The sequence below is a fragment of the Cibotium barometz genome, chromosome 64 (assembly GCF_041138505.1).
Source record: "Cibotium barometz isolate CiBa-2024 chromosome 64, ASM4113850v1, whole genome shotgun sequence".
NCBI classification, from domain to species: Eukaryota; Viridiplantae; Streptophyta; class Polypodiopsida; order Cyatheales; family Cibotiaceae; genus Cibotium; species Cibotium barometz.
The window spans coordinates 10928810-10956160 of record NC_141109.1 but is presented as its reverse complement, the minus strand read 5'-3'; the positions used below and the strand labels follow the sequence as shown (position 1 = coordinate 10956160).

Sequence of the window (27351 nt, the reverse complement as noted above, 5' to 3'; positions counted from 1 at the left end):
CACAGCTAAGTTGATTAGGTAGTCTGGGCTTTGGTGGCCAACCTTACAAATGGATGCCGAAGAATATGTAAAACGTTATGACGATTGTCAAAGGGCCAAACCTCCCATCACAAAGGACAATATGCCATTGTGGCTTATGTTAAGCACACGTGCTTTTGCCAAATGGGGTATTGATTTTGTCGGTCCCATTAAACATCCAGCTCGTCACACGCATGCCGAATATATTATAGTCGCAACAACTGACTATTTGACCAAATGGGTAGAGGCAAAGACTACAATCAAAAATGATGCCAGAACCACAGCCAAGTTCTTGTATGAGTACGTGTTTACATGCTATGGCTTACCTATTGAAATCGTTAGTGATCAAGGTGTGCACTTTGTGAATGAGGTCATAGAGTTTTTACTTCAAGAATTTCTGGTAATTCACAAGCGTTCTGCACCCTATCATCATGGTCAAGCTGAGAGTACTAACAAGATTCTCTGCACAACACTCACAAAGTTTGTTGAGGGACATAGGACTGATTGGGAGCAAAAGTTGCACTCAGTTCTTTGGGCATATAGAACAGCCTATAAAACATTTGTGGGCACAACCCCATTTGAGCTTGCTTTTGGGCTAGGTGCAATTCTTCCCATTTAATTTCTTGTACCTACTCTACGAGTTGCTAAACAATTGGACTGGACTGGTCATGAGCTTTCTCAATGCATTGATGAATTGGAAATCTTGATGAGACCCGCTTATTGGCGGTAATGGGGATGTATGCCGAGAAGAGGAGACAAAAGCAATGGTATGATAGAAATGTAACAATTGGTAACAATTGGCCGATTCAAAAAAGGGGACCTTGTGCTCTTGTACACACTTAAGAAGCATAAGCGAAAGCTCAAGAAACGTGGCCTAGGACCGTTTGTGATTAATGAGCTTACTCCTAGTGGTGCAGTGCATTTAGAGACACTAGAAGGTGAGCAAATGTCTAACTTCATTAATGGAAGTCATCTCAAGAAATACAATGAGCCATTAACTGAAGCCATGCTTCAACAAATGCATGCTGCCCACACACAGAAAGAAGCACATGACCTACTTAAACGTCAAGCTCAAGAAGAAGCTAAAGCTAGAGTTGCAAAAGCCAAGGAGTGTTGCAAGGCTTCTATGTTGACCTTACAGTTGGCTACTGATGAACAATATGTCGATCCTTTCAATATTCACGTGTGTCTTCATCTTCATGAGACTACCTACTTTGTCTCTGCCTTAATTGACTCTGGCGCAGATTATAATGTTCTCTCATTTGACACATGGGTAGCCTTGGGACAACCAACACTTGTGCACATTCCTATTGACTAACGAAGCTTCTCAGGTGAAGATAACCCTATAGAGGAAAAATGTGTCATTATGATGTCCATTCAGGATCACCAGATGTCAGTTCCCTTTTATGTGGCTAGTAAGTCCAAGGCAGTGGTAGAGGTTGTTCTTGGTTGATCATGGTTAAGTGCTACCAATTGTTCATTAGATTGGAAGAATAGACAATACAAATTGCAAATTGATTTTGATTGCATCTTAAGATCTGCTGCTCCACGAGTTTTATCATGTCAAAAGGGTGGTAGTTCTACCTTACACAACCCACTTTCAACAACTGCTCTTCAAGCTCCAAGACAAATGATGTGGATAATCGATGAGTCCTCATAAGTGAGAGCCATGGCTGGCATGTTCCAACTACTCTAGTCACTGCTTCTTTCTTTCTCTTGTGTATGTTGCATGCTTGTAGTGTGTGTGTGTGTGTGTAGTCTCCATTGATGCAAGCTCTTGCCCACTTCATTTGGAAATGAGTTATTCATTGGATAGACTCTCTCTATGAGCTTGTGGGTTTGTGAATGTTACATTCTATGCTTGCTTAAGCTTGTGGGTTATTAGATGCACGCTTATGGATTTGCTGGCATTAGGGAAAGCTAAGATTTAATCAATGGTTGAAGGGGATTAAGAGATTTCCATGCATTGCTTGTTCTCTTGATTAGTGTAGTGGATTTAAGGGATTGAGAGATTGATTGAGGTGCTGAATGGTTGAATCGTCAAGTGGTGGTTCGTGTGTGTGAGCTCTCCCGCAAGGCATAATCCTTCATGCACTAATCGGGTCGAGTCCTCGGATTAACATTGTGTTTCTCAACACATTTGTTGATCGGTAGTACTCTATGAGCACTATATTGCACAGTAGAGAGAACCACTCTACACCAACTTTGCATCCTTAATGCCAACAATGTGACTAATCATGTCATCATCAAGATTTTGAGGGATAAGGCCCAATGCTTTATTGTTTTGAAGTGACTCAACCTCCACTTGTTCATCCTCAATAAGGTGCCAAAGCCCCTTAACATGGTCTTGCATTGCCATGTGTAAACCCCATCACCATTAAATCTTGAGACAACTGTTACATGCTCCATTATTAGAAGGGGGTCTTACCTTAAGCCTTGATTTTAGTGCTCAGGTAATGTCTAACCCTTTTACAAGTGATTTACAAACTATATGCTAGAGATAAACTTAATGCGGTGAAACAATCACTTAAGTTTGAGCAATGCAAGTGGTTGAGATAAATTTTGATGCAACAAAGAGTTTCGCACAATGGAATAACACTCTAATTTTTTAATTTTGCCTTTGATTAAGCTTACTTTTTGCTAATGATAATGATTAAGTGTTAATCACTGTGATTAAGTGTTAATCACTATGATTAATAGAGCTAAAAAGTTGAGAATGAAATTAAACACATTGGCAGTTTTTTTTATGGGGCTTTTTGCTTTGCCTTATTGTGCTTGATTAGTTCTTTTGTTTAGAACTAAACGGAAGCTTAATGCTCCTCCAGAAAACAGTGAAAAATGGCAAATAAGGGCGACTAGTTTTTTCCACTTACCAACTTGTATACTGCATGGTTTGGCCTGAGATTTGGCATATAAGGAGCTTGTACCAAGTACTAGATAACCCTAGAAGGGCTTGGTCTAGTTCTGCTTAGAGACAAAAAATGAGATGATTCACTCTGGCGACGGCCGTACAACGAAAATCAAGCTAAGGAATGAAAAGATTTCTAATTCCTTTTGTACAACTATTAGCAATGATCTCCTTGCAAGAGGAATTTGGAAATAGATAATGGAGTAAGTGATGCCAACTTGGCAATTTGGAGCCACAAATGAGGTGAGTAGATATGGTGAGATTAGTGAAGAAGGAAGATGAGTAATGATGATGAGATTAAGCTAAAGAGTGATTAGAGAAGGCTAGAGCTAAGCTAATGGGGAGCTTAAACCAAGCTTTGATACCATGTTGAGATTCATGGATCAAGCTCCCTAATGATAATCAACTATTAGATCATAATCCTAATCTAATTAACATGTGATTAGTGCTAAGCTAAGGTAGGGTGGGTGATACATAATAACAAACATAATGAATGAACTAAGTTGATTTAGCATAAGACTTGAGCACAATTAGGTTACAAGATTGAGCCTTGTACTCATAGAGAGGTTTGAGAGCTTGCTACATTTTTCATTACTTGAAATGGTTTCCTTTTATATGAGAAGATACACTCTTGGGCTTGTACATCAATGTGGGATAAATCTCCACTCTTGTCTCTAGCTTACATGTCACCTCAAATCTCAACAATGACACTATCGACCGGCCAAAAAATTAAGTGCACAATCTAAATGTGTCTCTTTTTCTCTCTCTTTCTCTCATTATCTTCTTTGAAAACCCTAAATTTCCTATCTCTTCCTCTTCCTCTTAGTATTGTTGTGTTCCCTTCTTAAGAAACTCTCTCCTCCAAAGATCGAATCGGCCTGCCACTCTCTCCTCCAAAGAACGAATCCAATGGCTCCAAAAAGGTTTTTCTTGCAGATTTTTTTTCTTTCTGAATTGCCTACTTGCAATTATGTTTTTCTTGAAGATTTTTATTGCATGCCTGCACCAGCGCCTTCTTGGTTGTTTGCCTTATGTACTTCTTGCCTACACCAACGCCTTCTTGGTTGTTTGCCTTATGTACTTCTTGTTGCCATGGTTTCTTAAAAAAAGGGGGCTCCAACCCCCTTTTTTTATATGTTATGGTTGTGTTGGTTATGGCAAGAAGTACATCATGGCCTATGATTATTTTTAAAAAAAGGGGGTTGGAAGCATCCTGCGCTAGCGAAAGTCGCTTCCAGCCCCTTTTTTTGCTATGCTAATCCAAAGGGGTTACTTGGCTTTGATCTTGCATTATGCTTGTGCATCATGGCCATGGTTCTTTAAAAAAAAAGGACTGGAAGCATCCCATGCCGGTGTGGGCTGCTTCCAGCCCCCTTTTTTGTTATTCAAAAATGTTCGTGGGTCAATGGTGGTTGTGTTGTGTTGGTTGTGTTGTGTATGGTTGTGGTGGTTGTGTTTTGTTGGTTGTGTTGTGTATGGTTGTGGTGGTTATGTTGTGTATGGTTGTGTTGTGTTGGTTGTGATGTTTCCTTTCATTACCTTGGCCATGATAGACATGATTTCCAGAAAACAAAAGGGGGCTAGAAGTGGCCCGCGCCACGCAAGCCGCTTCCAGCCCCTTTTTTTGGAAATCATGTCCATCATGACCAAGGTAATGAAGGCTTCTCTCAACGGAGGTCATTGCCATGGCCATGATCGCCATGTAACCTTTTAAAAAAAGGGGCAATGAGCACATTGTCAGAGGTTACATGGTCATCATGGTCATGGCAATGAGCCCCTTTTTTTAAGGTTACATGGCCATCATGGCCAAGGTAATGAAGGCTTCTCTCAAAGGAGGTCATTGCCATGGCCAATGATGGCCATGTCACCTTAAAAAAAGGGTTGGAAGCGGCCCGCGTCAGTGTAGGCCTCTTCTAGCCCCTTTGTTTTTTGTTACATGGCCATTATGGCCATGGCAATGAGCACATTGTCTGAGGAAATGTTAAGCATGAGTGTAAGAAATGCATTGGATGTCTTTGCAGGGCAATGGTGTCCAAGAGGAGAAGTCCAATTGGTAGTCCACCTAAGTTCAGTAAGAGAGGAAGGGGAGGGAGATCAAAGAGGCTTGAAAAGGAGACTGGAGTAGATACACATGAAGATAAGGGGCTAGAAATAGATGATGGGGTTGTTGATGTTTTTGCTGAGACAAGGGCTATGATAGGGAGAAGGAAGGTGACTTAATTAGGAGGGAGCATGAGGTGCAGATAGTTCCATTTGTTGTGAGGCCAGATAATTCAAAGGAAGCGGATCCCAAGGATGAGAACAGTTTGTTGATGCAGTAGGGGGAAGATATATTGTAAAATACTAGATTGTTCTCATGTTCTATGTGTCCACCCATTCCTTTATGTAGATTGATTCCATATGCAAAAGTGAGAGGTATTCGTGATGACATTTTTGGGTTGAACGTTACTTTTGGGCATAAGGGATATGTTCCAGAGAAGGGGGTGTTTATAGTGTCAATGTGGACTTTGGATAGAGAGAAACAGCTAGTTGATGATGGTATATTCATCAAAGGTGGGATCCAATTTGGAGGGAGGTGAACCAATCCTTCGAGGACAACATAGCTGCCCATCCTGAGCTCACTAGTCTAGCTGACCGTATGTTTTTTGTCTAGGAGGGAAATCATCATACCATGGCTTAGACTAAGGTAATAATGGAGAAATTCTTGACTGTCATGGAGAAGCATGTTCATGTACTTTCTACAATGATCGATCCCACTACGGTTAGCGAGATTACACTTCTATCATGTCTCCGAAGAATGAATTTGTAAGTGATTTATCTCATATTTCAACAATTGCTCTAAATATACCATTATGTGTGTAGCTTGATCACCCATGCTCTTGTTGTGAGACCTCATTGAGAGATGAGTTGGTCAACACATCAGACATATGTAAGGTTGATCAACAAGCCTACTTGCAAGAGCTACCAGAGGATAATGTTAAGCTTACTTCTCAAATTCATAAGAGGTTAACAAAAGGTGAATAACCTTGGTTTCCTCTAGCAAGAATGTACTTGGGATCTTTCCTCTAGCAAGAATGTACTTGGGATCTTTCCTCTAGCAAGAATGTACTTGGGATCTTTGGTGTACAATGTGAGTTATAATCTACTTCTTCCTTGATTTCTAGCTATGTAGACTTGCCCTTCATTGTTATGTTTTACAAAAATTGTTGTGCATTGTTAATTCTCGTGATGATTTCTAGCTATGTAGACTTGCCCTTCATTGTTATGTTTTACAAGAATTGTTATGTTTTACAAGAATTGTTGTGCATTGTTAATTCTCGTGATGATAATAGGTGCAATTAACAAAAGATTTTCATAAGAAGTTTGACGTCCTGTGGGACACTCTCTCGGAGGAGGAGCTTGAAAAAGTTGCAGCGTGCACAAAGACAAAACTCATGAGAAAATATAGTGATGTGATGGGGAAGGTATGGATTCCTATTGTTACAAATGATGATATTCTAGCTATGTGTGGGGATCTTGTTTGATTTCTTTATCATTCTTTTAGTTGCTGAATATATCTAACCCCGCCCTTGGGGATGAGTGGTGGAAGAAGGTCTTGGCTCTAAAGTGGAATAATGATTTCTATGCCACTTTGGAGAAGTTGAGCCTTATTGCAATTGTAGATATGCCTATAGCGACAAAAGTTATGTGGTTGGCACTTTTGGAGGCCAACAAAACTACCAAGTCTATGTTTGGTTTGCCAAGAGGCGATCATAATTTCTGAGGGTATGTGATCAAAACTATGTAGTAGTGATAATGTTGAATGCAGGGTGAAGCTATTAATTGTGGTATTTCATGATTATTCTTTTTATTTTTAAGATGGATTGCAACAAGTGAGGTGGTTTTGGAGAAGATCCTCCAAATTGTAGAGGAGGTTTTCAATAACATTCTCAACATGCCAGATGCTTCTATTTTGCCCGCTGATTGTTTGTCATTGAGGGAGTTTTATGGAGAGGTTATGTTGGAAAAAGGTAGAAAACTCTTTGGTATGGTGAAGCGGGTGGAGAGCAAGGACATGAGTGAGGAGCTAAAAGAGCTTATTTTTAAGATGGATTGCAACAAGTGAGGTGGTTTTGGAGAAGATCCTCCAAATTGTAGAGGAGGTTTTCAATAACATTCTCAACATGCCAGATGCTTCTATTTTGCCCGCTGATTGTTTGTCATTGAGGGAGTTTTATGGAGAGGTTATGTTGGAAAAAGGTAGAAAACTCTTTGGTATGGTGAAGCGGGTGGAGAGCAAGGACATGAGTGAGGAGCTAAAAGAGCTTACAAAACTGGATTTGTTACAAACTGCTACCCAACCAAAGAGTTGTCTTCAAGTTTGTTCTTAGTTTTGATGCCCTGTAATTTTATATGTGTTCTTTTGGCATCTTATTGAAAGGTTGGAGTTACTTTTTTCCTTTCTTGTTCTTGTTATTTACTTGTTAGCTTGTTGATTGTTATTGGTGTTTTAAGTAGGTTTCTTTCTATGTTGAAGCACTTGGGTGTCTTTACATCTTTTCCACTAATTGCTAGACAATGGCTAGTGATTGACAATATCGACACCACCATGTATGTAAGGTTCCTCCTCGCCCTAAAAGATGTATAAGCCCTCATCTCAGTCTCTTGTAATCATCCCCTATTTCAGAATGCAAGAAAACATTGTTTTCCTTTGTTTATGGCCTAGAGAGAGAAAATATTCTAGAGAGAGGTAATTCAATTTTGAGATATTTCTGGATACAAAGTTCTCCTAATATCTAAGATGAATTTCCCTAAAACACAAGTTCAAAAAGAATTTTCCAATATGTATTAGAAATTAACTGAATATGTGTATTAGAGATCTTAGCCTAAGGGTCCACATTTTCAAAACGGAATCCTGCTGGGCAAAATTCTACGGGAATATACACCTCATCGGCGAGGACTCAAGCTGGCCTGTCGCCCCCTCAGGCTACGTCGCTCGATCCTCCCGCCGCCCCTCAGAGGGATGTCTACGTACTAGGGTGGGCTAATTCACTGCACTAGCCTGGGTCCTCAGAACTAGGCAGCATCACAATCACTCGCCTCAATCGGTGAACCTCATTCTCACAATGGTATGAGGGATACCATGGGCCAACTCCAGGCCTTACTAACGTCTCCACTGCCCGGCTACATAAGCACAAGAATGGGGCAGCGTCAAGGCAGGGAGAAGTTGTACCTGTACCTTAATTTAACCAAGATAACAATCCATTTACTCAATTAAACCATAGGACTAGAATCCATGTTACCTTCTTAAGAAAACAATCCTTTTCACAAAGATTCTAGCATTTCAACTTAAGATTGCGCTAAGACATTCTTCATTAAGGCATATGTTGTTGTTTAAAAGAATACAAACTTTAACTAGTAAATCAATAAAATAAATCACTATTAACAATTAATAGAGAAGCCGGGGCCATACCTCAACCCCTAAGAATGATATATAATTAAAAAATAAAAAATTTATATACCTTATAGAAATTTATCATTTATTGTTGTGTTTGCTCGTTAATAAGAGTTTCAGAACTTGATATATGAGAATAGAGAGTCTTCTAATACCTTCTCTTATGATTGAAATCATCCGATCATCCCCAAGCTTTATCTCCTCGTACTCGTACTCTGACTTTTCTCTCTTTCCAAGGTCTATGGCAAAGTAGCCTTCTCTTTTGCAGGGCTACGGCATACTATTCTTTCTTTAAAAGAAAAGATATGAAGTAGTAGTCTCTTCCTCATAAAGGTCATAGCAATCTAGCTTTCTTTTCCAAGAGATTAGATAAGAATGAAAGGATACATGCATCTCAAGGTCTCGAATCACCTTGTGGCTACTAGCTGCATTCTTATAGTTTCTCTGTGTAGAGACCTTGACAGAACTAGCAAACTGTTTCAGCCATAACTCTCCTGATAAAAACTCAGAATATGGTTATATAACCAGTCAAAAGAATTGGAAGGTATCTGCTCTACAAGCCATCATAAGGGGAATAGGCAAAAACATATGTATATAGCCACAAACGCGCCATCTTTAGAAACACGTTGCTTTTTCACATTTTTAGTATGCATGGACTCTAAATATGTAAAAGTACTCTAAATACGACCTCCTATCACCTAAATTCAAATTTCTATTTTTGGAGATACTTATCTCTTAATAGAACTATTATTGTCTTCTTACTTTGTTTAGGATTTTTGGAGCTAATATTTTTATTCTAACATGTTCCTAATGTTTATAGCCTTATTGTCTCACTCTTCTCTAAGTGCACTCTCTTTCCTTCTTGAAATCTATATTAAAAGAGACACATACATGGCTTGGGAGGGACCTTACACCTCGGGAATAGGGAAAAGGGCTCATGAAGTAGGTGCCTTTTTCTCATCATTTCCTTGCATTTTTAATTCAAAAAAATTGAGATCTTTCATCTCTCCTCCTGCAAACTGGATCATAAAGTGAGCTGAACTGGTCCAAAACTTGTCCAAAATGGATCAAATTGAAGTTGGAAGCCTCTAGATCCCAGTTGGACTTGGTTGGTGGCCTCCCTCACCTATAAATAGACCCTCATTCCTTTGTATTTTCATCTTTGAGTAATTACATGCTAGTATTATCTTTATTTTAGTGTAATTCTATTGTCCCTCTATTTTGCCTCTACTTTGGAAACTTTGGAGCTTCACAATTCTCCATCCTCTCTTGGAGATTACCCTCCCCAACTTGGTGGCCAAAGCTTGTTTTGTGGGCTGCTTCACTTCTTTCTTTAAAGAATCAAGCCAAAATCAAAGAGGTAAGCCAATCCAATGGTTTTTTTATCTTTCTCAATGCTTATCTCCTTCCCAACCCCTCTAATTCTTGGGAATCTTTCAATTAAATGGTTTTTTCTTGAAATTAAGCTTTCTAATGATTCATAATGTTTAAATGGTTTAATACTAATCTTTATGCTTAATTATAGTATTTTAATTAGTAAATCTCTCTTTTTGGAAAGATTAATAATCTTTATGGTTAGATCCTTGTTAGAAGGATGGTTCTTAATGATAAACTCATTATCTTCAACTCAACTCTAGGCTTGACAAGCTAGAGAAAAAGTTTAGGTATTTTTATGATTTTAATCTAGTTAAAAATGATGATTAATTTCTTTAAGCTTATTTATGATTAGAAAAAATCATATTAATTCATTTTAAGTTGAAAGAGGTTATGCTCGCATTTTTGAAAATGAGGAATGATATTTAAGAATAATCTAGAGATTTAATCATAATTATGCTTATAATTATGATTATAATTATGTTATATATGCATAAATAAATTTTAGTTTAAAAGAGGAGTTCTTATCATATTTTAATTATGAATATTCATTTAAAGTTAGAAAATTGAACATTCTCAGAAGTTACAGTGAAGCTATGGCAAAATTTTCTAGAAAAAAGATAAATCTTATTTTAGAATTAGATATAAGTACTTTAGGACCACTTGATAGAACTTGAGGGTCACCTTGAAAATCATACAAGGTCTCTAGAGCTATTAAAAATACTTTAGAGCTATTAAAAGTACTTCAAGACCTTTGCAAAGTACTCTAGGATCATGTATAAGCTATATAGGACCACTTGGAAGTACTTCAAGAGCACTTTCAAGTACTTATAAGTTCTTTCTGATATTATAAACACTTTAGGACCACCTAGCACCTAAAAGTGCTTTAGAGGTATTAAAAGTACTTCATGGATAAGGATCATGTATTAGTACTTATACATGCTCCTCAAGTAATTTAGACTGGCCCTAAAGTATTTTTAAAAGCTCTGAAGCACTTTAGAAGGTTCTACAGAACTTTCAATGGCACAAAAGTACTTGTTAAGTATTTTCAAGTGGTACTAAAGTACTTGGAAGTACTTCAGTATCACTTTAAATTTTTTACAAGTTTTTTTGTGCCATTGAAAGTTCTAAAGGACCACCTAAAAGTACTTCAGAGCTATTAAAAGTAATTTAGGACCAGTGTAAAGGACTTTTGAACCATGTATAAGTTTTTTAGGACAAGTTGGAAGTACTTCAGTATCTCTTTAAAATACTTACCAGTTCTTTTCTACTATTGAAAGTTCTGTATGACCACTTAAAAGTGCTTCAGATCTGTTAAAGGTGTTTTAGGGCCAATGTAAAGTACTTTAAGTCTACTTTATGCAAGTTTGAGAGTGTCTTAAGGTGCTCTAGGATTGCTTTTTAATTTTTCTTTGATAAAAGTAGAGTATGAACCTGAGGCTCATCAAGCAAATGCATGGGATGCTTTTACAACAACACGTCTCCCCATCCTTTTTCTACAAACATCTTTTTTGTTAGGGGAGACTCATCTCTCTAGCGTACAAAATTCAAAAACAAGATTTTTAACCTCGTGTGTGATGATGTTCCTTTGAGGTTGCTATCTTTGGCATGTTTGCAGGGGTAAGACTCCATCCTCTTCTAATTGTAGGCTAGCATTGGCTACAGAGATTTCTTTGGTGGATACCTAGAACCTTTGCTACCTTTGTGAAGCTGATACATTTGCTATTGCCAACATGTCCATTGAAACCATTACCATTAAGTACCATCATTAGAGATGACCTCTTCAAGAAAAGCTCATCTTTTGATCGGGGCACTTTGACTTGTGTCAAAGTGTTGTAAATGTTGGCTAGCACGCAACCCATTCCTTCAGGTTGAACATCCCTGAAATTGGAATGAAGGAGAAGTTCTTCAAATATTTGTGTATGAGTAGCTTTGTCAAGGCCCTTCGTCTACTCGTACTAGGAGTTAGCTACAACTCTACAAATCTTCTTTCTTTCCTTCTCATCGATGGACCTATTCTCTTTAGGCCTTCGATACTCCTTGGCTTTTTATCGATGCTCCCTTTGCTTTGCAACCCAATACTTCTTGATTTTCTCAGTGCCTCTTCCTGACCAAGAATAACCTCGCCTCCCTTTGCTTGCGCTTTTGCATTGTCCAAAAACCGATCTTGTCCCATTTCATGCCCATCAATATTCATCTTGAAATGAGGTGAAAGTACTACTAGACCATTCTGACCCTGACCAACCATACTTTGCAAGTTTCATCAACCTAAAAACATTAGGAGAGCACAAGGAGATAAGTGGAGGGAGACACACTTTGTGTGTGTGTAGCAGAGAGATAGAAAGAGCTCATGAATGTAGCACAACTCTTGTGAGCCAAAAGGATGGAGATGAAGAAACCGAGAACAAGAGAAACAAGAACTCACATATCATCTCCATAGATCTACAAGACAACCATATGAGAAGAGAGAGAGAGAGAGAGAGAGAGAGAGAGAGAGAGAGAGGCACACGTAGTCATGGAGGGTGATTGGGCATGACAATAACGCTGCATGAACTTTTCATGATGCTACGTGAACTTTTCATGATAACTATGGCCAAAACATTATTTTCATGACAAATATTCCTTTTATTGCCTTTAACCACTCCTTGTTAGCACTTGACAAAGGAATGTCAATGTCTTTTGCAAAAGCCATGAAGTACTTTTAAGGGCTGGTCCTAAAGTACCTTTTCCTAGTAGGGGAACTGATTTAAAGTGGTCCTGAACTTCTACTAAGTGGTCCTAAAGTGCTACTTAGTGGTTTAGAAGTACTATTAAGTGGTCCTTAAGTACTATTAAGTGGTCCTTAAGTACTACTTAGAAGTACTACCTTAAGTACTTCTAAGTAGTCTAGAAGTACTATCAAGTGGTTCTTAAGTACTACAAAGTGGTTCAGAAGTACTATTAAGTGGTTCAGAAGTACTATTAAGTGGTCCTTAGTACTACTAAGTGGTCCTTAAGTACTTCTAAGTAATCCTTAGGTACTTATAAATGGTCTAGAAGTATTATTAAGTGGTTCTTAAGTACTTCTAAGTGGTCTAGAAGTACTGTTAAGTGGTCCTCAAGTACTGCTAAGTGGTCCAGAAGTACTATTAAGTGGTCCCTAAGTACTTCTAAGTGGTCTAGAAGTATTATTAAGTGGTCCCTAAGTACTTCTAAGTGGTCATTAAGTACTACTAATAAGTGGTCCACTAGAAGTACTATTAAGTGGTCCTTAAGTACTTCTAAGTGGTCCAGAAGTACTATTAAATGGTTCGGAAGTACTATTAAGTGATGCAAAAGTATCATTAAGTGGTACAAAAGTACTTTAAGACTTAAAAACAACATGTGCATTATCAACGACCTTGTTTTGTGGTAGGTGGGGGCCCGCTATCCGCAGCTCAAGATTTCTCAAAGATGCTTTGAAGGCCTCAAGCCCTTTTTTGTGCGCAAGTTGAAGGATAGATACACTTATTGCTGTATTTCACACTTGCAAATGATGTTTTTGAAGGAATCATTCAATTACATATGGGAGAAATAGTTTGGGCTTTATGGGACAACATACACAAGTATTTGTGTTCAAGGCATGAACAATTTTATGTGTGAAGTTGCACAGTCTGGTTACAATAGTGTCACAACTCTTTGGGAATCCTTCCTATGCCCAATTTATGCAACATTGCTTTCTCTTACATGACTAGTGGCTTAAACATCAGGGTCTTACACTAAAACGTCATTGGGTGTGGTCCGACGAATGTGCAACCCAGTTCAAAGCCAAGAGCCCTTTCTACTTTGTTGCTATAGGAACTTTAGCCTAACTGGTATATAAATGTTACGGAGCTTTCCAGCTTTAAGCCATGGGAAAGGAGAACACAATGGAGCTGGAGCTGTCATTAAGAGAGAGCTTACACATGAACAGTTGAAACCAAATGGATGGACTTTAAAGCGTGTGGCTGATGTCGTGAATTTTATAAGGGCCACATTTACGGTGGCAGTGAGGTGAACAGAGTCTTTTGGGAAATCAAAGAGGATGAAGTACAAAGAGATAATAAGTGGGAATGCAAGCATGTGGGAGGTTCGCGCTCTTTGCATTCCATTAATTTGCATTCCATTAATGGATATTCAGCCTACTACAAATAAATGTGCCTTGAGATGTAGGAGGCTCTCTTGCTTTTGTGATCCATGTATGCAAGAAGGAAAATGGAGAAGATGCAAGAATAAGGCATACACAGACAGTTGGGAGTATCGTACTATTGTCCCCATGGGTGATGGTGAAGGATCAAATGATAGCCAGCTCCAGTGATGAAGAGGGTGTTGATACCCCCAGGTATGCTGGTCACCTAGATGCCCTGAGTGACACATTGTGTGTGGGAGAAAACTTTGTTGTTAACGTGTCAAGCAATGGAAAGCAAGGGCTACTTGTTGATCTAGTTTCCTTGATGGTCTCTAGTACCCCCTTAATTTTTCCTATGATAATCTCAACAAAATTGGTTGGGGATGTTAGTAAAGTTGGTGAATTGTGTTGAGAAATGTGGTGCCATGGAGAACAAGGAAGGTAGGGAGTGAGTCACGTGAGTAAGAGAAGAAGCATGCACATTAGAAAAAGGAATAGACTACGGGTCTAATGTCAAAGGTCGATTTCTATGGTCACTTGTAAAAGGTGGATTCATTGGTCAAAAAGGTAGCACATGGAAAGCACAAGATGGCACATGTAGTGTGAGCATTTATTGACACATGCATGGCACAAGGGTGCACATAGCTTGTGATTTTGAAACTCCATGAGAGCTATAAAAGGATGTACTTGCATCAACTCTAATGTAAGATGATTATTGTGTCTTTTGCCTTGAGCTAATCCTTTATTAATTTACATCTTTTATCAAGCTTCTAGTTCTCTTAGTCACTTGACTATGAGGTTGATTAGTTTTGATCCTCCATATCCTAGCCTAGATCCATGTTTTCTAACATGGTATTAGAGCTATTTTGGCTAGGATTATGGTAAATTAAATTTTCTTAGAGAGTTAGCTAAGTAGGATAAGTGATTCTGCACAGTAGGCATCACAATAAGTTTCTTTGGATTATAACTTTAAGTAGATAACAAGTGGCTTGCACATTAACCAAATCTCACTCCTTTTGTATACCTACATCATCTGTATGCAACGAAGCATAGTAAGAGAGTAACACACAAGAGTGGTTTTAGTGTAGAATTGACCCTTGCTTCTCGGTTAATAACCATAGCTAGTATCAAATCAAGCATCCCTAGGAGATTGTGACCATCACCAAGTGGATCTTCTTGACTAATCAATTTAGTGGCAAAAATTTCTAAAGAAGAGAGAAGGGCAACATTGGCGCAATGCAAGAAGAAAGGAAGCAAGAAAGAGTTCTGGTATCACAGAGAGAAGCAAGAGATCTTTGTCTTCTCGTGCGTATAAAGCTTCTCCCTCTTCTCAAACTTCTCTGCACACTTCTTAGGTAAGAGCACGTAGTGTTGGGAAAATTTACCAGAGCCAACTCAAGCACCTTGGCCACTAGATACTCAAGGACTGCTGCAAGGTAGATGCAAGCATTGACGCCAATTTTTTGATCATAGCAGCCCTTCTTAAGGTAGCTAGTCAAGAAACCCATAGGAAACTACAACCCGTGACAAAACCCCCAAGAGCAGAACATGACAACAAGAAAGACATCTCTATCACCCTTGTTGCAACACATCAACAACAACTAGTAGAAGAGAAAAAAGAACAACTTGATGATGGAGTCTACAACTTTAGACAATCGATGGTTTGTTGTAAAAAGATAACGATTTATTTATTGTATGGCTATGAAAAATTGTAAGGGTTGAAACCCTTAGTATTTTTTTTAAATGTGGTGTAAAGAGTCTTCAACAAGGGGGGGGTAGTTCACATGTGCTCATCATTTCTAAGTGTTTTCATGTGATGTGGGCTTCATCAAGGGAGCCTCCACACTGACTTTGGAAACAAAAGCGTCATCAACATGTGTAATTTAATACTTTATTTTGTGACCTTTGTAAATGCTGCCAATATGAGCAAGCAAAGTATTGACCATGAGATAGAAAAAAATAAGAGAGAGAGAGAGAGAGAGAGAGAGAGAGAGAGAGAGAGAGAGAGAGAGAGAGAGATGTAACCTTAGATGTAAAGTGGCCAAATGAATGCACCCAAAAAAAAAATCTTCACTACCCAAGCCAAAATGCTCTAACACTTGACCAAGGAACTAGGATGTTTCTCAGTACCAACCACACAACATTCCATAGCCCTTTGGCTACCAATATATGTTGCATCATATAGGAACATAACGGGTAGTTGTTCTCGTCAAACTTATCCTCAATAGCGGCATCCAAAATACATCACTGTGTTATCATTTCTGATAATACCCAAGCAAGTAATCATGCAATCTTTAAGTGTTAAGTGATCCTTTGATGCATAAGGCCACTAACAATGGAGACCAGCAAGGTGTATGAAAGAAATGCAAAGTAAAGTGAGTAGAGATTTTACTCATAAGATGTAGAGATCGATGTTGTCGTTGAAGTGTAGCTCGTAGAAAAGATCCAATGTGGTGAGTGTCTAATGATGCTTTTATGTGTATTTGTACACCCTTCTAGTAGATATGATGATATTAATTCCGAATCTGATGACGAATAGTGTAAATTTGGACCTCAAAGATCTCTGTAGAAAACTGAAAACCGTGCTACCTTTCCCCAAAATGCACCTGGAATGAAAATCTAACCAAAAAACTTTAGAACAAAGTACTTCACACTTCACGGTCCTCTTTCTTCTTCCAAAAGGGCTCCGTGATCTAATTTAAGAAGACATGCAACCTAGGGTGAAGGGTAGGGAGTAGCACATGGGTGAAAAATACGGACTCGATTTCACATGGTACATTAACAAGGTAGCATACCTCCTGCATAGGAACAAATAAAGTAGGATGGAAGAGATGCACATGCACATGCATTTCTTGCTTTGTCAATCAAGAGGAGTATCATTCCTCACATCGGTCATGCACATGCATTTCTTGCTTTGTCAATCAAGAGGAGTATCATTCCTCACATCGGTCATGCAGGATCATTAAACATGCTTGGGATGCACTTGCATCATTGTGTACGAGATACATAATGAAGCATGTGTTTCTTATTTATGTAATCGATTAGAGTCTTAGCATATGAATGAGGAAGACTCCATGGAAAATTTCCTTATAAAAATCAAAAATTTTAAGGAGTAGTTGGCTAATGTTGATCAATTATATCTGGACAGTTCATTGGTGCTACTATCTTAAATGCATTACTAGATTTGTATCAAAGTTTTGCATCTACCACCATCAGACTCATAATAAAAGGCAATCCAAATGCCTTGAAGTTTGAGGAGTTGGTTTCTATGCTCTTACAAGAAGATCAATCCATGAAAAGTAGATCTATCATATGTATAGGAGATCAGGCTTTTGCTTCTAGTTAACAAAGAGGCAAAGGTAAATCCTTTCCTCAAAGTAGTCAAGCCAAAATCAGTGTCATTAGGGAAGCTTGCATGCAAGGAAGTTAACAAGCCAAAGAAAAAGGGCAAATGCAACTATTTCACAAAATCTGGTCATACATTAATGAGTGCAAGAAGCGGCTGGAGAAGGAGAAAAAGAAAGACTCAGGTATGGTTGTAGCTGATGCGTCAGCACCTAATGTAAAAAACAAATAATCTACAAACTATATACATGATGATTGGGCTTTCATTGTGCAATATAGTTTTGACCCTTCGCATAAGGATGTATGCATGGCTATTTTACAGATGTACATGTCTGAGATTTTGACAATGATGCTAGTAAGCACATTACTTCTCATCTTAGTTTATTCTCATCACTTGAATCTACTCCACAAGGAAACACTATTACATGTGCAAACAACTCCTCATCTCCTCATATCATGTAAAAGAAGTTGGTAAAACTATTCTCACTACTATAAATGGTGGAACAATCATGCTCTCAGATGTATTATATGTACCAGATATCAAGAAGAACTTGTTATCTGTCTCTACCATTACTAAGGCTGGCTTAGTGGTTCAGTTTGTGGATCACAGATGTATTGTTCATGATCGTAGTGATGGCAATACAATTGTTACTTTTGGTACTTTATCTCATGGCCTTTATAGGCTAGATGCATATGAAAGAGAAAAGCATGCTATACGTGCAGTTTCTGCCACAAAGGCAATGGGTGGTGCTAAGTTGTGGCATGCACACTTTGGTCACTTAAACTTTGGTAGTTTGCTACATTTGCATAAGCATGACATGGTGTCTAATCTGCCACATCTTGAAGCCCCTTTCAAACATGTTTGCGAGGGTTGCATTCTTGGAAAAATATAATAGACATAATTTTCCAAAGATGGTTCAACTAGAGCTATCCAAAAATTACAACTTATACACAGTGATGTATGTGGTCCCATGAGGGCACTACCTCTATTTTGTCACATTCATTGATGATTATGCTAGACATACCTGGGTATATCCAGTGAAATAGAAATCGGAGGTCTTTATGTGCTTTAAGCACTTTGTTGCTATGGTTGGAAAATGTCTCTACATGTAAGATTGGTACCCTACTACTGATTGAGGGGGGAATTATATGTCTAAGGAGGTTTATGCATATATGGTTGATCATGGGATAAAACACCAATGTACTATGCCTTATACACCTCAGAAAAATGGTGTAGCTAAACGTAAAAAAAGGTCTCTCATGGAGATGGCACCTTGTATGATCAAAAGCCAGGAGTTACCTCATGGTTTCTAGCTAGAAGCAGCCATGTATGCAACATATGTTTTGAGCAGGTATCCTACAAAGGCTTTATATACAATTACACCTTTTGAAACTTGGAATGGTGGAAAGCCCTATGTGGTTCACTTATGCATTTTTTATTGTCTTGCTTATGTACTTGTGCTTGAGCAAATTTGCAAGCAAGCTTAACAATAAGGTTAAATGTATTTTTGTGGGGTATAGCTCGGAAAGTAAAGGTTATCGTCTCTATCATCCTGCTACCAAGCAGATTCTTATGAGTAGAGATGTTTTCTTTGTGGAAGATGCAATTTAGTCTTTGCTTTCGTGTAAAAAATAGCAAAATTCATGTTCGGATAACATATTTGACACTGTCCTTCCATTGTTCAATGCAAGACACATTGAGATAAAGCATCTAGGTACTCAAAGGAATGTTGAAAATCAGCCAACATAGGTTAAAAATAAGCATGTTTTTTAGTCCACAGATAATCCTATTCATGAGGCAAATATGGATAATTCAATTGATGAGGAAAGAAGGGAAATTGAGGAGTCAAAAAGTATGCCAAAATGGCTGGTGCAAACACTACATGACCACAAATTGGCCACTCCTTTACATAGCAGAACACATGCAAGTTCTCATCATACATCTCATGTTGATGTAGGTCCAATTTATAGAATGAAGAGGAACCTATCTCTTTTGATGAAGAAAATGAATCAAAACAATAGACGAGTGCTATGCAATCTGAATATGATGCTTTACTCAAAAATGGTACTTGGAAGTTGTCTGATTTGCCTCATGGGGGCAAGAAGGCCACTGGCACGAAATGGGTTTACAAGCTTAAATATAAAGCCGATGATAGTGTTGAGTGATATAAAGCAAGGCTTGTTGCAAAGGGTTATGCATAAGAACTCTCTCCTCTCCTTCTTCTCCATTCCATTCTCTCTCCACTCCCTCCTTCTCTGTAATCAGAGATGAAGATTAAGAAAAAAATTAAATTTTATTTAATCATAATTAAATATTAATTATGATTAATGTTTAATTAAAAAAATCCTTATTAAGAGACGTTCACCCAACGCAGGAGAGGAAAAAAGAAGGAAAAATCAAAATTGAGAGGCGAAGAGGGTCCCACGCACACAGGAGAGCATTTCATGCATCAACATGCTGCTCCCTATTGCATTTCAACAGAAAATCGGCAGAAGTTTGACGGCATACACGCGGAAAAACCTTCAAAAATGTATAAAAAATATATTTTCAACCATAAAAATACTAAAAAAATTCTTAAAAATTAGGAAAATTTCTTAAAAATTATAGAAATTTAAGGAATCCATTCTACCAAAAATATCCACAATAAAATATGTGGTATTTTCATAAAACTTTCCATTAATGCTTATTTTAAACCACAAAAAATAGCATTAAACTCACAGAATTCTCCTGCAACGTCGATTTGTCCATTGAATAGTAGTAACATGCATTCCAACCGCCATATCGACGATCCACGTGCAAATCATCAACACAAATCAACAAAATAATATTTTTTTAAAGTAAATATTAAAATTTACTTCAATAAATGGTAAAAATTACAATAAGAAAGAAAAAATAACAACAATTAACTAGAGATTGCTCTGATACCACTGTTAAAATCCTAAGATCTCTCTAGATAATTGTTATGCATAAACATGCATAAATCAGGCATAAACTCATCCACCCAACCACCCCATACCAGCAAGAGGTATAACTCCAATCCGGTAGCATGTACCTATAGTGTGAAATGGTAGGTGAGTAGATATAATCCTCTTTACAAGAGAACATCATATCATAACCTAGCTTCAAGATAACATAGCCTTAGCCTCAAGATAACATCAAGAGACCATAGCCTAAGCCCCCCTTGAGTGTGCCCCATGCTCCTATTATATAGGAGGACCCTCAAGTGACTCTTGACTCTCCATTTCCCATGTGTGACCCTTGGATGCCCGACCCTAACCTTAACCCTTAAGGTTAGTCCTAACCCATGCTCCACTAGAGCTTGTTCCCATGCTCCCATGCTCCCATGCTCACAAGCCTAATGTGGGTTAGCCTCCTAGTATATGCACACATAATGTGCATATAACATAATCCCACCAATTTGCTAACTTTTACTGTTGGTAGTTTGAGGGGAAGGGGGACTAGGGACTCTTAAGTTAGGGTAATTAATAGGGAAGTTCCTAATTACATGTCCCTACATTCCACAATGGAAACAGGCATTGGGAAGATGTTTATAAAGGACTTTCTATTGCATGTTGTACTCCCCATAATTAATCTCCATTTCATCAATTAGAGATTTGTCAAGATCAACTTCTACACATGAATTTGGGGATGCCAGACTGGGTTATAATCATTCTTGGGTCTCAGGCCAAGGACTTTGCCTATGGGGGAGACTATCTTCTTCACCCATGGGTATAAGTAGAAAGGGAGATTGGGCAATTTTACCCACACCGGGCAGGCAGAAGGTTTGGGGCCATTAGGATTAAACTCTTTAGACCATCTGAAAAAACAGAAGGAGAGATTCTTGTACATCAACTGAGACCAGATCCCATGACCTTAAGGCCATGTTACAATCCTTAAAGAGAAAAATATAATACCCATTGGGGAGGGCCTGAATGACGTCCACTTCTATTCCAATACCAGTCCAATTTTCTCTTACCCAGCTCCTTAAGAACTCAACAGGATGTCTTGGACCAAACAGTAATCCTACAAGACATCTAGCTGAGTAATCCTTTTCCAAAGATTACACCATGTCTGGGGGCAAGGAGTCTTGTGCAATATTGGAAGGAGGATTACTTGGTGGGGGAGCAATGATGTCCTCTTCGGGGGGGCATATGGAAAGTCTCTTTCTTTTCATCCATTTGTTTATGTAGCAGAAGCAGATTCAACTCCTCAATTCTGCCTCTTGAGTCCTCCGACTAGTTCTTCGTTTCCATGAAATCTTTGACCATTTTGTCATACCTCGTTAGTGCTTCTTTGTTGGGGTCCATTGCTGGGGGGCCAAGAGGGTAATGGTTGATGAGAGGGTAAATGCTCGCTTCTGAAGCCCTCGGAGCTCTGTGCTAGCACGCGTTGGAACCGGCACCTTACGCCCTTAGCAGGGTCGGGGTACCCCTTCACTTGGTGCCCATGCACCCAAAGGGGGGGGCTGCTGCTCTGCCTAACCAAGCAGGTTAGGTAATTGAGGAAATAAAATAAAAAAGAAAGAGGATGGATGCACTTCTGTGTTAAACCCTAGTTGCCATTGCATGCACCCTCCAAAAATGGCAGCTATTTTTGTTCGTGAGACGAGTATTTAACTTTGATTTTGATGCAAGCTAAGCTGAACATGCTAATTCTTCAGTTTAATGAAGTTCATTAGTGGAAAAGTGGAGGAAATTAGTGCTTCATTAGATCCCAACGCAAGGGATTAGTGGAAAAGTGGAGGAAATTAGTGCTTCATTAGATCCCAACGCAAGGGATTAGTGGCTAAAAGGCTTATTTTCTTTGTTAATGAACTTAATTATTATAGACTAGATTGATAGACAATTAATGCATGCTTCAACATTGGCCTTCATTAAAGCCATTCTCATCAATCATTGTTTTTAAGGCTAATTGCTATTATACCTTCATAGACTTAATTACTCTGACACTTATTGTCTATCTTGTTATAGACTAGATTGATAGACAATTGATGCATGCTTCGACATTGGCCTTCGTTAACCAATGGTTGTCTCACTATTCAAGCCAAGGTGGATGCAATTAGATAGGCGAGGTAATGTGTATGGCCACATATACAATAGTGAGCCATGCTATTCAAATGAGGAATAGAGAACGACATGGATGCATGCCATATATATATATATATATATATATATATATATATATATATAATTCAGCTACATGAGACATGACCAAAAAAGGTGCAAGAATATTAAGGTGACCTACGCATACAACATACCGATTTCTATCAATAGAAAACTTGATGTGGGTGACAAGTGCAAAATCTGTACAATTTTTAAAATGTAGATTTTTGGTTTATTGAAAAAATGATGTTATACAAATTCAAAGAAAAACTCACCCACGTTGCAAAGACATATAATCATTGAATTTTTGATGTAGCGACACTGTTGTTGGTTTCAAATTAGCTCAAGAGCTGCATGGCTATGGCGCCCTCCCCCGTTCATCATCTTCATCAGGGAAAACATAAATAACAGCTTTCTACATCGACTCAACACAACATCTACATCAACCCAATCTTGAGGCACAACAATAGACCACACATCCATTCAAGTGTTCATAGAAAGCTTGTAAAATAAGCACAATGGATCTGCAAGATTGGTGAGTGTAACTGACCAATCTTGAGGCACAACAATAGACCACACATCCATTAAGTGTTCATAGAAAGCTTGTAAAATAAGCACACTGGATATGCAAGATTCTTATTTTTAATTTATTTAAACTCAAAAAATCTATAGTATTGAATACGTTTTAGTTATAATTTCCTAAAATATCTGCAAAAATTAGAAAATGGTTGGTTGAAGTTCAAAGAAAAACTTGCAAAGGCCCACATTCTTTGAATTTCTTTGTGCAGCGACTGTTGTTGGTTTCAAATGAGCTCGATAGCTCCATGGCTATGGCCCCCTCCCCCGTTCATCATCTTCATCTTCTTGCTCTGCACAGTAACAGCAGTAGCATCATCATCTTCTACCCCAACACCTTCTACACCCTTTCTTCCCGTCACGACCCCTCCAATGCCCCCTTCACAGATCCTTCTGCTCAACCTCATCCTCCTCACAAACCACTTCAACATGCCCTCTGCCTCCACTATCTTCCTGCCCCTCAACCAGTCCATAGCTACGGCCTTCCCCTCTGCGCAGGACATGGACACAGTCTCCTACCACATCGCTATAGCTCGCCGTCCGTACAGGGACCTTCTTCTCCTGCAGAGGGATTCATCAGCACTTCCCACCTTGCTGCCTGGTCGTACAGTTTGGGTTAGCAGGTCGGATCAGATCGTTCTTGTTGATGAGCAGGAGATTGTGGCCCCGGACCTCTACTCCGATGACCATGTGGTCGTCCATGGCATCGCTAGGGCTCTCAACCCGGATTTCTACATGTCCCAGTCATCCGGCGCTTCGAGACTCTCCCCCATTCCAGGTTTTTGCTTTTCTTTTTGCATTTGATCCATCCTGTCTAGGCCATGATTCTGATTCGATCAGGGTTTGATGCAAGTAAAAATCTTGTTAAGCATAGGAAGTCTTGTAATCAAGGATAATATTAACACAAAATTTGGAATTTGTGCACCAAATTTGTGGATTTTGGGCATCATCATGCCAAATAAATCTGTTTCAAACAAGCTGAGAACCAATATTTTTCAAGCAGTGGAAAAGCAGAGTTTAGTTCAACAAAAACAATGGACTTCTTACTTCAAAACTGTGAGGTTAGGGCAGAATGCAGAAGAAGTCTCCTCAAGAAAGGGCTAGAAAGCAATCTTCTTAGTAGTGATGAACAACGTTAAGGTTAAGAGTAACACCAAACAATATAAATTCATGAACAAATGCCTTTCTCATCGCCATAAACAAACTTTTATGGCAAATGGTACAACACCCATTTTAGACAAGACCTTCGCCCATTGCTACCTGCTCATGAGCTGGGCAGGGCCTGCAGACTTTCTATGATGGGGGCTTGCAATTTCAGTCCTCAAGCTACACACATAGGGGACATGCGGCTAATACTTCTCATTGCATCGGGTCCGTAACAGGTAAGGCATTTGAGTTTTCATTCTGAAAATTGTGGCTGCAGATCGAACTTATTGGTTTTGTGTAGCCTGCCTGTCCCCATGTGCAGGCTCCAGCAATTTCATTGGCTGGTGGGACTGGCGTCTGTAATGCACCTCTGCGTGTCAGCACAATCCGGCAGTCCCATTGCATCTTGTGAACAAAAAGAATGGGCATCCTTGTGTTTAAGAGTTAGCAGTAGGGTAAAGATTAGTAGGCAGTGCATTGGAATTCTACGATTCATTTTAATGAAAAATACGAGTGTCAAATGACATTTCTTTGACTGAACGTTTTGAGTGTTAGCATTAGAGTGCAAACTGGGGTTAAGATTAGTGCAAACCACTCAAGTAGTGTTAGAACTAGTACAAACAATCCACAATCTTTTGGTTCACATTTTCGTTTGTTCGTTTTTTTGGCAGATTCTTGAGCTTCAAATTCTCTTCATGGAATGTATGGAAGGGTTTCCCTCAAATTGCCCCTCAACAATTTTGACACGCTACTTTAACCATGTCAGAGCAACGGCATGTATGTACAGTTCTGTACGGTACATTCTCAATCATATATGTGAAGGATGCATGCGGTTAAGGTAGCGTAGAAGTTTTACTTCAGCTATTATTAACATGTCATCTTAAGCATAAGCCCATTTTCTGCACTCATCAAGGCTACAGGATTTTCACTACAAGAAGTTTTTTTAGAAGCCTTAGCAAGTACTTCTGACAGCAGTCATTGAGTTTTCTGGGCTCCAAAAAGGGGGCATTTCTTTATAACACTGCTGTTTCCAACTTTTTTTGATGTGGTTAAAGGGTCAATATGGTGGGCTCTAGCCATTTGGTTTTTGGTTTCGTTTGTCGAGAGAATTGCAACGAAAATGTGAATTTTTGGGCTGTTGGAATAAGCATCAGTAATCATGTAGAGATTATAGTGGATGAGCAACCTGCAGGTAGCCCTGTAGCATGTATGCTGAATGTTTTGCCTGCGTTATTCCAAGGTTGGTTACGCACAGGATGGGAACCCAACATGAAACTTTTGTGCAGCCAATGAGAGAAGCGCATTGGGCTGCATGCGCACTCCCCCCTTGCACATAAAAAATCAACTGGCTTCTCAGTGTGTTGACTAGGACTTCACATACTGCCCATTGATGCATGGAATATGGGCAGCGACTTTGGCCGGACAGGAATGGGCGCCACACTTTTAAGTCAATCAGCTTGTGGAGGTCTGACAAGTGCACTTTATGCTACTCTTGCTGTGTTGACACGGCTGACACAAAAAAAGAATAGAGTACTGCGATGGGGTCCCACAACTACTTTTGGTGATGAAAGGGTGTTTAAAGGGAGGTGGTCTTATTACACCTTCCTCACTGCTTGCCTACACTGGTGATGGACAGGCTAGGACGGGCGCTCCTCCTGTGTTTGACCAGTCTAAGTTGGAAATAAACTTTCACACGAATGGATCATCTTAGATGCAACCTTCAATCAGTCAGATGCCCGTATTCCCTCTTTTTGAACCTATTTTAGATTCATTTAGAATCTGAGCATGAAGAAGTTTAAGGTGGTTGTTTGCAGGGTTTGATTGACTCAAGGCAATGAAGCATAAAATGGAAGTGCTGCTTACTGTATTTTTGGTTTCATCATTTTTCATTAGAGCATGAAGTGGTTGCATGCAGAATAGACATTATTTGCTCTGAAGACTGGATTGGGCACAAACTTTTAATTTCTACCACTGCAGTGTACATGCTGATTCCATTGGTATGTGTGCAAAGCAGCTGTAGTAGGACGCCTCACATTTGCACTGGGAACTTCCATATGTTGTGGGGCACCAAACCATCAAGAGCCATCAAGAAATGTGTGCATACCAGTCACCTTCAGCAGTACACCCTATAGACTGCATTGGAACAGGCTGAGAAGATTGGCACGTGACCCCAAGGTAGTGGTACATGATGCAGCCCCCTCTCCGAAAGGTACGCCCCTACGGATTGAGTGGTACATCACCAGCATTGGAACTCTCTCTTTCTATCATATGGATGCCATGTCACCTTCAATACATAGCATACCAATGATGGTGGCATCAGTAAATTGATTAAGCATAAAGTAAGGGGGGTTGACAAGATGCATCGGCCATTGGAGGCAATTATTTTGATACCAATTTAGTAGTCATTCAACTTTTGGGGTGTGCAATTAGTCTATAGATCTCGCTATCTAGATTTGGTGGTGAATGTACATGAAGATATAGATAAGTATGCCCGAGACTATGTGAGTATGGGCACCACTCAAGGTGTGGTCCATCCAATTGTAAAATTGGCCTCGCTTCTTGTGAACTTGCATGGTAGGTAAAAAATGTGGTTGATGTGCTTGCCAAGGTTTGTGACACCCCTACCTCTCTATCTATACAACAATTTGTTAGTGGCGGAAATCACACTAAGGGTAGAGCAGCTCACACGGGGCCTCATATCACAATATCTTGATACTTGGCTATCCTACCAGCTGTTCTCCGTTTGATTGGAACAATCTGTATGTAAAGATAGATGAATGATTTCTCTAGGTGTTTTTCTTTGATAATTCTCACAAGCAAGCTACATTGGGTGACTCTCAGGCTCAACATGATGTCTTGACTTCTCGATTATTAAGGCAATTTCTTTATTCTTTTTCATGACTTCTAATCTAGACCAGTCTTTCTAAGTTACCCGTTTTGAAATACAATTTGGACTCGTTTTCGAAAGTATCCGCAAGCTCGGGTTCACCTTGCTATCCACTTTCTAGTGTTTGATTCTTTTATACTTAGATCAATTCTATAGGCTCAGTTTAGCCTTGTCCAATCCAATGGGTCTAGCCTTTTGTTGACCATTGGACCTATGGAGTTGGTGTGAACTCGCACATCCATCTTTGGAATTGCCATTTAATCCACAGTACACACGACTTAATAGAGTTTGCACATGCATTTCTTTGAAAATAACTTTGCATGAAAACAAAACATTATACAAAACTTTTACATAACATTTATGAGTTCCATATATCCAAATGGTAACTAGAATTACATGTCATAAAGGTCACATATTAGTGTTAGATCATCATC

The 27351-nt window shown here is 39.0% G+C and overlaps 1 protein-coding gene across 2 annotated transcripts; it reads left to right on the top strand.

Annotated features, from left to right (window-relative positions):
* The first annotated feature begins 23077 nt into the window (after positions 1 to 23077).
* On the top strand, positions 23078 to 26876 carry LOC147603307 (uncharacterized). 2 transcript variants are annotated; one of them, XR_015265644.1, is made up of 3 exons: positions 23078 to 23662; positions 24702 to 24807; positions 26045 to 26876. XR_015265644.1 is itself a non-coding variant. In XM_086796867.1 (2 exons), the coding sequence occupies exons 1-2, from the start codon at positions 23116 to 23118 to the stop codon at positions 24707 to 24709; spliced, it is 555 nt and encodes a 184-aa protein (XP_086652993.1). In that variant the 5' UTR covers positions 23078 to 23115; the 3' UTR covers positions 24710 to 25063. The 2 variants fall into 2 exon arrangements, 1 of the variants encoding a protein (XP_086652993.1); XM_086796867.1 differs by lacking the exon at positions 26045 to 26876 and having other exon boundaries at positions 24702 to 25063.
* Positions 26877 to 27351: the final 475 nt, after the last annotated feature.

Bases quoted from the DNA above. Each gene is read 5' to 3' on its own strand.
- LOC147603307 (XM_086796867.1), top strand. From the start codon at position 23,116: ATGAGCTCGATAGCTCCATGGCTATGGCCCCCTCCCCCGTTCATCATC.